Below are 12,794 nucleotides of genomic sequence, written 5' to 3' on the forward strand. Positions count from 1 at the left end.
GCCTTATCCTGACATTAAAATATTGGTAATGGAGAATGATGTTATGTGATATGAGGTAATAGAGTCTATTATTTTTTTGTTTAAGGCATATCTGTACTGAACCTCTTGACGCTATATAGCTTTGTTTTGCTGGTTTATTTGATTTCAGGCAGTAGTTCATAAAGAATTTATATGACTTGTATAGGTGAAGCTGTTGAATGGAAGTTTAAAGAATCACTCTAGTCTAGTTGTATATTCTTACACATTGTCATGTTATACAACTAAAATACAGAGCTGATAAGGCACATCCGTTCCCTGAAAATACAGTGTTCACATATGTTCAGATAATAGTCAGATTTTTCTTGGCTTATAGGGGTTGTACAGTTCCACAAGCAAGGACAGACAGCCACTAAGAATCAGTGCTGGACCTGGAATTTTATGGACCACTGGATCCCAAGTCCAATAGGAGGTGCCCCTAAATGGAGTCGCAATTTGGGGTGACAATCCCTATATACACCTATATTCCCTATCAGTAAAACTTAACTTTTAATATTTAATAATTCACTCATAAAAATAGATAACACACAAATAGAAAGAAAACTCAGTATGACTAGTGATTAAAAGGCTGCACGCTGTTGGCAGAAAGTGCTTGATTATTGCACTGTGCCCAGACAACATCCATACAATAGAAGAGATGACTAGTCAGGTTAGTGCCAACGTCGGAGCTACCGTTAAATCAATTTACTGACAGTCGGGAATAAAGCTCAAGACATCCCGGCTGTCTTCATACTCTCTATATAATGGATGTTGACAAAGATACTAGGGGTTATTGGCCTATCTCAGACCCCGGAGCGGTTTTCGCGTACGCTCACTATCTAGTCCCCTGTATGCCCATAGGTAGATCCCTATATATAAACAGCGTGCAGTATTAAAATTGCCCTACGCCTGACATTTCGTCGCTTTATTCCTGACTGTCAGTAAATTGATTTAACGGTAGCTCCGACGTTGGCACTAACCTGACTAGTCATCTCTTCTATTGTATGGATGTTGTCTGGGCACAGTGCAATAATCAAGCACTTTCTGCCAACAGCGTGCAGCCTTTTAATCACTAGTCATACTGAGTTTTCTTTCTATTTGTGTGTTATCTATTTTTATGAGTGAATTGTTAAATATTAAAAGTTAAGTTTTACTGATAGGGAATATAGGTGTATATGGGGATTGTCACCCCAAGTTGCGAGACCTGGAATTTTAATGAGGCCATGTAATGCTAGATTTAATGGTCGTACTTGCCCCCAGTGATACGTAGTGGACCCACAGCAGTAAGCGTTTTCTCGTCCAGCTCCTCTTTTTACAGTGGTCACATTCACACAACACCTTTAAAGGGGTTGTCCGGCGATAAAAAATTATTCACAGAATAACACACATTACAAAGTTATACAACTTTGTAATGTATGTCATGTCTGTGAATGGCCCCCTTCCCCGTGTTTCCCCCCACCCACGCTAGACCCGGAAGTGTGGTGCATTATATGCTTACATATATGCTTAATATATGCACATTATTACATATATGCACATTATATGCTTATATATTACAGTTATGCTCAGCCAATCGCGGCTGAGCTTCGGATGACGCTGCAGAGGGCGGCCGGCACTCGGGAAGATCCGCCGGCCTCCCGAAGAAGACGTCACTGCTGAGGATCGGAGACCGTGGTCGGCACGTGACAGGTAATGTATAGCGCACCACACTTCCGGGTACACGGGTGGGGGTGGTGGGACACGGGGAAGGGGGCCATTCACAGACATAACATACATTACAAAGTTGTATAACTTTGTAATGTGTGTTATTCTGTGAATAATTTTTTATCGCCGGACAACCCCTTTAATCACATTTGTACCTTCTTAAATCATTGAGCTCCAGCCATGCCTCCTGATGCATCTCTACTCCTGACTTTACATGGAAAGCAAGACTGAGAGCTCAGTGTTGCTTAAAGGATTCAGCTGTGGTCAGCCACTCTTAATCATACATTATAAAGCTTGAGTAACATATATAAGTCCAGTATAAGTGTATACAGTGCAGCAATAGATAGTAAATGTCATCTCGTAGTGAAACGCAGTTTATTTACATATAATATCAGTATAGACACCAGGGTATCTTTTAAACTCAAAGTGGAGTGCACAAAAAGCGGTTTCTTGTTACTGATCCATACCGGGATTGGCAACTCATAAGTAAGGACCTGAAATGCCAGACAGCTTTCATATCCTATTTTGTTGTGTTTCAGCTTATTTCAGCACCTGAAGCCTTCGATAATGTAAATCTGGCTTGCTGTCAATATCTTCATATGCCATACCGCTGCATTATTTCTTTTAAAGCAACACTTGAGTTTGTATGTAGAAGTAAAAGGATTTTCTGTGGAATGTTTCTTCTCTGAAGTGATCTTCAATTTATGACACTTAATTTTTTGTACCTAACTCTAGGACTCTCATGTAAGGGGTATAGGATCTTTGAGGGCGTCCTTTGGTATCAGGTTGGGTGCCATGTGCTTGACCGTTATCAGTTCTGTAAAAACGGAAAAAGGGTTTCAATATTTTAAACGCATAATAACTACACTTTAGTTTTTTACTCTGCTCCTATTGTCACATTATGATCTGTATTAAAGAGGAATTGTCAGGACCGGGCAAGTAGGGACCAGACAGTGAGCCCTGACGCTGAACCCATCAACTGTCCCTACCTACTTGCTTCAATCGACCCTAGGCGACCATGGACAACCACAATGACGCTCCCTGCGCTGGATATGTGCACACAGAACAAGACAGACAAACAAACACAATATGGCATAGTCAAACAGGCAGGGTCAAAACCGAACGGACAGCGCAGTACAAAAACAAGTAACAGTCGGATAGTCGATTGTCAAGGTCAGGCAACACAATCGAGCAAGCAGCGGGAGTTAGCACGGGGATCGCAGGAACAGACAGGGGAAGCTGGGACCAGGGTATTAAAGGGGTAGTGCGGCGGTAAAAAATTATTCACAGAATAACACACATTACAAAGTTCTACAACTTTGTAATGTATGTTATGTCTGTGAATGGCCCCCTTCCCCGTGTCCCACCACCCCCACCCGTGTACCCGGAAGTGTAGTGCATTATACATACCTGATCCGTGTCGACACACGTCCGCCATCTTGTGCCAAACGTCATCTTCGGCCCGAACACCTCCGATCTTCCCGAGTGCCGGGCGCCCTCTGCCGCGTCATCAGCTGCTCAGCCGCGATTGGCTGAGCATAACTGTGCTCGGCCAATCGCGGCTCAGCGGCTGATGACGTGGCACGGATCAGGTAATGTATAATGCATTACACTTCCGGGTACACGGGTGGGGGTGGTGGGACACGGGGAAGGGGGGCATTCACTGACATAACATACATTACAAAGTTGTATAACTTTGTAATGTGTGTTATTCTGTGAATAATTTTTTACCGCCGCACTACCCCTTTAACCTAAATAGCCAGCAGCGGAAGACTGGCTTCAGCTTTCTTTTATGCTGACCAAGAGCTCGGTCCGGATCCTCATTGAACTGGCACTCTAATCTCCCAGGCTCCAGACAGGCAGAGGAACAAGTCAGTCAAAAAGGTCCGCTCAGCTGCAGTAATCAGGTCCTTGCAGAGCTCTGATTAACTCCTGCATTGCCAGGAAGCTGAGAAGCAAGCGGGCGTGTCACACAAAAGCAACAACAGGCCCAGTTCACACCAGGTTACTGCACAATCCTGACAGGAATCATTTGCCTCATACTCATTTCAAATACTATTCTTCATAATCATTGTACTAATCAGAGTTTTAACTCGGGAGAAATTAAATGGGTTATCCAATGTAAAAAAAAACATGGCCACTTTCTTCTAAAGACAACACTACTCTTGTCTCCAGTTCAGGTGAAATTTGCAATTAAGCTCCATTCACTTCAATAGAACTGAGTTGGAAAACCTACACCCAAACTGGAGATAAGAGTGGTGCTGTCTCTGGAAAAAAGTGGCCATGTTTTTCTAACGCTGGATGACCCCTTTCAGCCATGGAAGTCAAAGCTGTTCCATTTTCATATGCCCTATTAGGGCATATAGACACCATGGAGAAAAAAGCTCAAGACAAGCCTGTTGTTCAAGCCAGAGTGGCGAAAGATTAACAAGGAATGGCTTTCAATCTGGTGGGTGTGCATTTTCATGCATTATATGGATTGACACCACATTAGCCCCAATCAGCTGATCAAGTCTTTAACTGTAAAATCAGTTGTCTTAGCAAGAAAATTATTTTAATTCTTGTTATTGGTGTCAACCTTGGTGGCTGGTTATCTATTGGAGTTTTGGAGGCACAATAATGGCTAGCCACAATTTAGAAGTCTCAGTCATAGCAAAACATATTTGTAATTACATAAAAGTGCTAGCTACAGCATTTCCCCAACAGTGTGGAAACTATAGTGCTAGAAAAATAATACTTAGATGGGTACATCGTAACCACACCAGTCATAGACAAGGGAAGATACACAGATTCTGCACACATTAGAATTAGAAGCCTCAATAGTAGAATGAACCCCCTGGAGTAATCTTAATGCAAAATAGTGTTCACAATATTGTATTTCAGTCCCTAGTCTTTTAGTACATAAGGTTTATTATTCTTTATACATTAAAACTTACTCAGTAGTGTTGTTACTTGCAGGTGAATCCGTTTGATAACTATGAAGAGAGAACACACAATCATAAAATGAATATGTTTCCACATGTTACCTGTTTTTCCATTACCACATATGAGAACAACGGGCGCAGACAATCTGAGCAAAGAAACACATGTAAAGCAGTTTTGGGTGGGACCACATTAAGCTTTGATAATGTTGCTTACTACAGGGAAGAGAACAGGATGTTGTTGTTACTACACAGTACCCAGGGGTCCATAGAACAAAAGGTTACCAAATATATGGTTTAAACATAATCCCAGAAAATACCAGTTTTATGGGAACTTAGAAGTATATTATGGCATCTGACTATAACTAATACAGTACTGCTTATTACAGGAAAACCTGGGTGCACGGTAATAAAGAACACAAATGGTTACACATCACTATTGCCCTTTGAGACTTTATGTCTGTGCTAATACTGAACAGGTCTGTAGTTAAAGGGAACCTGTCACCCCCTGTGTCGGGGTGACAGGCTCCCGACCCCCGTTAGAGCCCCCTATACTCACCTAATCCCGCCGGGTCCCGTTTCTGGAGGTGGTCGGGTGATGAAGATCTCAGCCGCTGCAGCCCGGCGCGCGCTGAGAGATGAGTCCAACACCCATAGAGAATGACAGGAGAGTCCAGCGCTCCGTCATTCTCTATGAGCGTTGGACTCATCTCTCAGCGTGCGCACCGGGCTGCAGCGGCTGAGATCTTCATCACCCGACCACCTCCAGAAGCGGGACCCGGCGGGATTAGGTAAGTATAGGGGGCTCTAACGGGGGGTCGGGAGCCTGTCACCCCGGCACGGGGGGTGACAGGTTCCCTTTAATACATTACAATATATACATACCTGTAATGATATATAAATCTGATGATAATTTAAAGCAACTCTGTACCCACAATCTTAGGTTAGCAGTCCTTACCTGCCTACCTCTGGATCGTAGTTATACAGTTTCTTACTGGACTGAGTAATTGCCAGTACTATCCGGGGTTGTTGGGGCTGCACTGTTTCCCTGAGTAACAAGGTGAAAGAGGGTCAGATCAATAGCATTTAGGTTACAACATCTATAATATACAGCTGCAGGGATAGGTAAAAGAGGAATACCAGAGAAATATATATATATATTTAGATTCGTTAGAAAGAATGTTAGAAGTGTTATTTATTACCAAGCAGTACTGTTTCAGTCATTGTCTATGATACGGGTTAGTTTAAGTCAGGCATTTTGTTTGTGCAAATGTAGCCCTTAAACCAAGAACATTGTTATGCATACTTTTCTAATTTGGTTCTGTTCAACAAGCTGCGATAAAATAAATATATTCTGAAACAAGGAGTGGCATTTAGATGTTTACTAGCATAATATTGCTTGTAATAAGCAGGGCACAAGTTTAAGGAAAGGAATGCAATAAAAAGAATATTTTACAGCTCTATGAAATGCAGTATGTCCGGTTTATGATGTTTTTGCCGTTTTCATTCTTCTGTTTATGTTGCATATCATGTTATGAGCAAGAGTGTAATCTACATAAAAACAAAAAAAACTAAAACAGCATCCCTAAAGGTTTTGGGATTTGTCGAGTTCTAGAGACCTATGAGTATTGTCAATCAATAGCTGTTCAGCTCTTAGGGAATGCTGGATGCCGTAGTCTCACAATTGCTGGAAAGCCAACTGTTAATGACTTTTGCTACAAATAAATGTCACTTCCCAGAAGTTCCTTATTGTTTTGGAAAGACAATTAGAAATAATCAGGCCCTACTGTTCTACAGTGAGAACAATTCATGCGCCTTATTTATGGAAAAACTAGCAATGTTTTAAAGTGCCTTATAGCTCTGATTCTAACTTGTTAGTAAAATGCCACATCGATTATGTCTTTCAGATTGTGAGACTTTGTATTGACTTTGTATAGTAAAAGGGATTCAGAAGGAGGTATGGCATTGTCAGGTTGCAGTCCCTAGAATCGTCAACTGATGACAATTACTGATGACTGGACAGTAACAATACCAGGAACATGAGCACAAGGAGATTAAATCGGATGCACTAAGCTCAAAAGTGTGAATAGGGTCAGAGCCATTAGTAAGGACTAGGAGTAGTACTAAAATGTGTGCCATGTGTGGTATCCCAAGGACAAAACAGGAGTGTAGCCACAAATTACAAGGAGCCAGGACTAAGAGTAGTACTAAATGTACCAGCCAGAGTATCCCAACAAGGCATAAAAAGGAACCAGAAGCAAGGCCAGGAAGAGTCCTGGAGCCTAGAAACAAGGAACTAGGTGGATTAAGGCAGAATTAGAGGAACAGTGGGTCGATAGAGCCAAATCAGGAACTGTTCTGCACAAGCACTCAGGCATGATCTGGATGGGTTTGAATAGCTAGTTCTTGCAGATCAGTGTGAAAACTCCTGATGAACACAGCTCAGGGTTAAGCATTGTCTTATGTTTTGACAGGTTTCCTATTTCCAGGTGTATGTTACTTACATCTGTGGAGGTTCACAGGAAGTTGAAGCATCTTTGGTTTCAGGTGCTTCCTTTGGTTGGTGTGCCATCAGGTATTCCATCTTGTCTTGCAATTCATTATTCTAAAATAGAATGCAAATTATTTAGGATGATACTCTAATATTACTTCTTGTCAATCATTTTTATTAAAACCATAGGGGTTCAAAACACAAAAGTAGCATAAGAAAAACATGATCCATAAACAGATCTACGGATGTTTTTTTTTAAACAATTATGTTTATAACCCTCTTTTGTTCTATCGCAAGATGGCAACTCATGATGAGCCATAGTCATTTAAAAAGTATTCCCTCTGTATAGAAGTCAGTGAGAAAGAGTGTGCTGCCACTGAACTGCAATGGAAGATCAAATGTGCCAGAGGTCAACAGGCTGTGATCCGTAGTGGCAGTGCTCAGTAAGAAGGCAAGGCAGCTGACATGAAATACAACAAAAGGACAGCTGTTTCGGGCAAGCTGCCCTTCTTCCTGGCCAGAAGAAGGGTAGCTTGCATGAAACGGCCTTCCCAGGATTGAGCTGACCTGGCCATCCCCCTCCCCTGCTATGCCTCGCTGCTATTTCCTTCCCACAATATAATTACAGACATAGCTTTCTGACAGTGTTAGAATGACTGATTTGCCTAACCTGCCAAATGTAATTGTTTGGCATTGTAGCCTATATTCTAGTTCTATACAACATGCAATCATTGAAAAGGTAATATATTTAGCACTATCCCTAACCAACAGTTATGTCAAGAGCAACTTAAGCTGGGGCTCTCTTTATCTCATGCAATACTTTTAATTGCGAGTCTGTACTACAAAATTACATCCGAAACAGGTTCACATGTAATTTACAAGCACATTTTCTGTGGCTTAGGGGTTGAAACTTCTGAAAGATAAAAAAAAAAACGTATCTGAATATCAATATGGTGTAAAATGTTGCATGTGAGTTTATAAAACAATACGGGGAGAGAATTGCATGCAATTTATAGTTATTATAGCATAAAAAATAACAGTGGCATGAAATCATATGTAATATTCAAATTTATCATGCTGATAATGTATGTGTTTGCATTAGTGCCATCATCACACCCGTTTTGTTGCGATAGAGCTCAGGCCTTAGAATTCTCCTTTTGTTGCAGCAACATTTTAGGCAACCAAATGCCTGCAGCGTACACTTCATTTCAGAATCTATGAGATGATTTTTCTATAATTTAAGAACATTACTTAAAACTGTAATAATGCCCTATGAAAACATGCAGAAACCCCAATGAAATCTTTCCAAGCATCTAATTCTAACTGGAGAACAGGACTGAAACAAGGTATTGAATAATACATAACTCTTCAGTCATTGAATATCCTGCTGCGCTAATCAAGGTAAATGCATTCTCAAAAAGTTTCACTAAAAATTGAATTCTTGCAGCATATGCTTGTTTACAACACAGGAACATCTACATTAAGTAGGTAAATCGGCTAAACAGTTAGCAGACAGAACACAGTTGAATAGAAGCGTGGATCTGTGCAACATTTGTTAAAAAAAATTGTGCTTGTAAAATAACCCCTTAGTAACCAACCTTCTCTTTTTGGGGGGCTACTCTGCAGCCTTTATATCCTCATTTCTCCCAACAGTGACCGTAACACGATAAATAAAAACAAATGTGAGAACTGCAGTATTTTAGAAATCTGCCAATCTCCCAAAAAATGAAAAAGAAAGCGATCAAAAAGTCATATACTTTTCCCATAGATAAGCCTGAGCCCCCACACAGCTGTCAAAAATAATACCTAAAATAAAAAGTAATTACGGAAGGGTTTTGGAATGTGGTGACACAGTATTTGTTAATGAAACGTGTTTGTATTGTAAAAACAATATACAGTAGTATCTTGGTTCTCGAAATTAATTGGTTCCGGAAGGCAGTTTGAGAGACGAGTAGATTGAAAACTGAGGTACCACTGTAAATGTGTTATTGCTGTAATTGCACTGACCCAAAGAATAATATTATAGGCTATTTTTAGTACACTTTGAGATGCATACATTTAAAAAAAAAATTCTATTTTTCGATTATCCCTTACGCCCAAGATTTGTCTATAATGGGCTTTATTGGAACAGATTTTCTTAACTCCCTTAAGATCCCCATACACCTTCAATATCTGATGGCTTACCAATCATTCAGGCATAAATTTTCTCTCCCGTCCGACCCCCGCCCTCCCTATAGACAGGGGAGTTTGGTACAGTTGAGAAATCCTGTGTTCTCTATGGGGAAAGAAGGGGTGAGCTCTGGCTGCGGCTTATATCTCCCAGAACAAAGATTTAAAATCTCCACCCAACCTAAATGTCCACTGAGGGGCTGAATTTTTCATGCAATTCATTCACAAATTTGTAGTAATTTCAGTAATCACTTAACTAAATGTTTTTGCCACAATTTCGGAAACATATTCACGGAGGACTTTTTTTAATATATATAAAAATATATATATATTTATTATTACTTATAACTTAATGGCCTTCTAGATCTTTGCATGGGTGTAACCCTCTGTTATCTGAACTAATAAAAGAGGAACAGCCAAGTATTTTAAGCGCAGAGAACCTGCTGATATGCCGCAGTAGCAGAGGACCATGGTAATACATAGCCATTAGTTTAACCCCTCTACGCCCTGCATTGTTTGTAAAATCGCTAAATTCTCTTATGCAAATTACTTAAATAAGAGCATTTAGAGCGTTGCTCGGCGCCATAGAGCATCGCTGTGTCCCGTCCAGCCCCTCACCTCCTGCCCACTATGCATATTCATAACTGCATAGTGGACTCTATACATGGCGGCTGCACGCGTGAACCCCCCAGGCCGCCACTGATCTTCCCGGAGGTCCCTCAGGATGTAAGTATAAGATGAACTTTATACTTACGTCTGCTGCTTCCCTTACGACTGCTTCCCTGCGCAGCCGCCATGTATAGAGCCCACTATGCAGTTATGAATATGCATAGTGGGCAGGATGGCAGGGGGCAGGCTGGGCGCGGCGCGGCGATGCTCTCTGGCCCCGAGCAACGCCCTAAATGTTCCTATGCTAGTAATTTGCATAAGAGCATTTAGCGATTTTACAAACAATGCTGAAGAGGAGAGGGGTTAAACTAATGGCTATCTACTACTGAGATACACAGCTACTGCAGCATATCAGCAGGTTCTCTTATGTAAGGAATTTGCAAATCTAGTCTTATGCATCAGAAACAAAAAGATTTAAAATATCAAAAACTATTAGAGGATTAGTGCCTTGTAACCACAATACAATCCATTTTCTTGATAATAAAGTTACTTGTACCTGCCAGCCTTGAATAACTACAATTCCCAGAGCATATTTGTAGGTCGCTAATGCAGATAATTTGTTCATTATTTTATTTTTCACCCATGTTATAATTTAGAATATTTTTACATGCGAATACCCACTAAGCAATGACCTTGAGGGGGTCGGAATCAGAAAACCCTATGAAGTTCCCCTTATTAGTAAATAGACCACACCGCACCTTATGCTAGCACAAGGCCATGCTGTTTATATTACGTCATATTGGAAAACACATTCAGGAACTGCTCCACTTAGTCAACAGAGCGATGTACGGAAATCCAGCTGGTTGGACTTTATCCAGCAACATAGTTCTAACTAACAGTGGTGTTACACTGATACATTATAGTGCGAAAAACCATTATATTGTTCAAACTTAAGTGAAAATCTTTCTGTGTGTATTCGGGCAATTGTCATAAAAAATGCGTTCATAAGTCGTTGATCACATCTTTTGAGATGACCATAACATCATTGTTAATCATTTGCTAATCTTTTGCAAATCTTTCTGTGTATTTACACATTGTTTGTTCTCTATTATGACAACTATTGTTCCATGCATTATGATGAATGATTTTAGGTCCTTCACAAAAGCATTTGTTTGCAAACATTTATTGTTAATCTGAGAAGTTGAAAAATCACTTTGTCTAAAAGGATCCTAAGAGGATGGTCCAACATGTGATTCTATCGTTATGCCTATTGGTATAACCAAGTCTGACCCCGTATTTCTATGGCTCTGTTCTGGCTTAAGAAGGTATGACCCTTGGCTTGTTTTTGGTTTCGCTATGGTTTTCTGATTTGGCCCTTGACATTCCTTCCCGATTTGACCATTGACCTTGCTTTCCCTCCCTGACTGCCCATGCAACTAGTAAGAGAAGGGACTGTCAACCAATCAGAGGCTCCCGTTAGAGCAGATTTTCCAAGTAGGCAGGGACAGTGGGCTGGTTTCAGTACAGGGCTTACTGTTCCCTTATGAACGTGACATTATCCATATCTGTATAAACAGGATACATTACAGTAGTCAGCACCAGGAGAGTGAACATACGTATTTAGTTTCTAATGCTAATAGCTGAATAAGCTTGAAAAATATGATAATCTCCTGTCTGAGCCAGGCATGTGCTCATGGCTATAGTTATTTCCTTTCACCTCACCACACTTGGCAGGTCATACTATGTGAATTACTGAGCAGGTGGAGGCAGCGAATACAGGAAAAAGCATGAGGAAGCATAACATGTATTTTTGAATCTGTGGTCTATTCTGAAACATCTTTATGGTTTGACAGCCTGTTAATTTGGATTCATATAATGTAGAAATAACAGGCCCTTTCTTACCTCTCCCTCCAAAATGGCTATTCTTTCTAGAAGCTGCTGAATAAGTAAATCCTTATAGTGGACCTTTTTTCGTAAAAGCTCAATCTAAAAAAAAAAAAATAGATTTTATGAACATCAATATTATTGATAAAAAATGATTGGGTCGAAAAATCATTGTTTTAACCTGGGGGCTGGGTTCACACTATGTATATTTGAGGCTGTATTTGGTCCTCATGTCAGGTCCTCATAGCAACCAAAACCAGGAGTGGATTGAAAACACAGAAAGGATCTGTTCACACAATGTTGAAATTGAGTGGATGGCCACCATATAACAGTAAATAACGGCCATTATTTCAATACCACAGCCGTTGTTTTAAAATAACAGCAAATATTTGCCATTAAATGATGGCCATCCACTCAATTACAACATTATGTGAACAGAGCCTTTCTGTGTTTTCAATCCACTCCTGGTTTTGGTTGCTATACAGCCTCACAAATACAGCCTCAAATATACATAGTGTGAACCCAGCCATAACATGGAAACTGTATATTATTGATAGCCCAGTGTCCCTCACCTCTTCAATCATATGCTTTACTTTCTTCTGCTGGCAGTGAACCATGTCATCTAGGTGCTTAATGCGCTCCCGTAAACTGGTTGCAGCTTCTTCTAAACTTTGGGTCCTGAAGACACAATTGTTAAAGAAATGGTAGAATTATAAAAAAAAAGCATATTTGTCTGATCTGAATATTTCCACATTCACCTGTTTATACAGTACAGTTTGTAATGAGCCATTTTCTGTAATTAGATATGGTTACAGTTTAATACCAAAGCAAACTAAGCTACTATGACAAGTTTTTACCTTGCACGTTCTGACACTGTTATCTCCATCTTTTCATCAAGTCTCTGAATTCGTTCCTCGTGCCCTGTTAGTTGTATCTGAAGTTGTTCTCGTTCCTACAAGAAATAAATTTTGTTTATATACCTACAGACAGGTATCATTGGC

At 40.4% G+C, this 12,794-nt stretch overlaps 1 protein-coding gene across 3 annotated transcripts in view; it reads right to left on the reverse strand.

The window, feature by feature from the left end:
- Positions 1-1,830: 1,830 nt before the first annotated feature.
- Positions 1,831-12,794, reverse strand: part of MYZAP (myocardial zonula adherens protein) — a 63,913-nt gene continuing 52,949 nt past the window's right edge. The window contains exons 10-16 of one of the 3 annotated variants that reach the window (XM_069982293.1): positions 12,651-12,745; positions 12,366-12,471; positions 11,812-11,895; positions 7,145-7,245; positions 5,599-5,688; positions 4,656-4,694; positions 1,831-2,536 (exon numbers count right to left, since the gene is read on the reverse strand). In XM_069982293.1, the coding sequence (XP_069838394.1) occupies positions 2,431-2,536; positions 4,656-4,694; positions 5,599-5,688; positions 7,145-7,245; positions 11,812-11,895; positions 12,366-12,471; positions 12,651-12,745 (621 nt within the window). In that variant the 3' untranslated portion in view covers positions 1,831-2,430. The remainder of the gene's footprint in view (positions 2,537-4,655; positions 4,695-5,598; positions 5,689-7,144; positions 7,246-11,811; positions 11,896-12,365; positions 12,472-12,650; positions 12,746-12,794) is intronic. The other 2 variants (XM_069982310.1, XM_069982301.1) reach the window with 2 other exon arrangements.

Source organism: Dendropsophus ebraccatus, chromosome 1 (genome assembly GCF_027789765.1).
Source record: "Dendropsophus ebraccatus isolate aDenEbr1 chromosome 1, aDenEbr1.pat, whole genome shotgun sequence".
NCBI classification, from domain to species: Eukaryota; Metazoa; Chordata; class Amphibia; order Anura; family Hylidae; genus Dendropsophus; species Dendropsophus ebraccatus.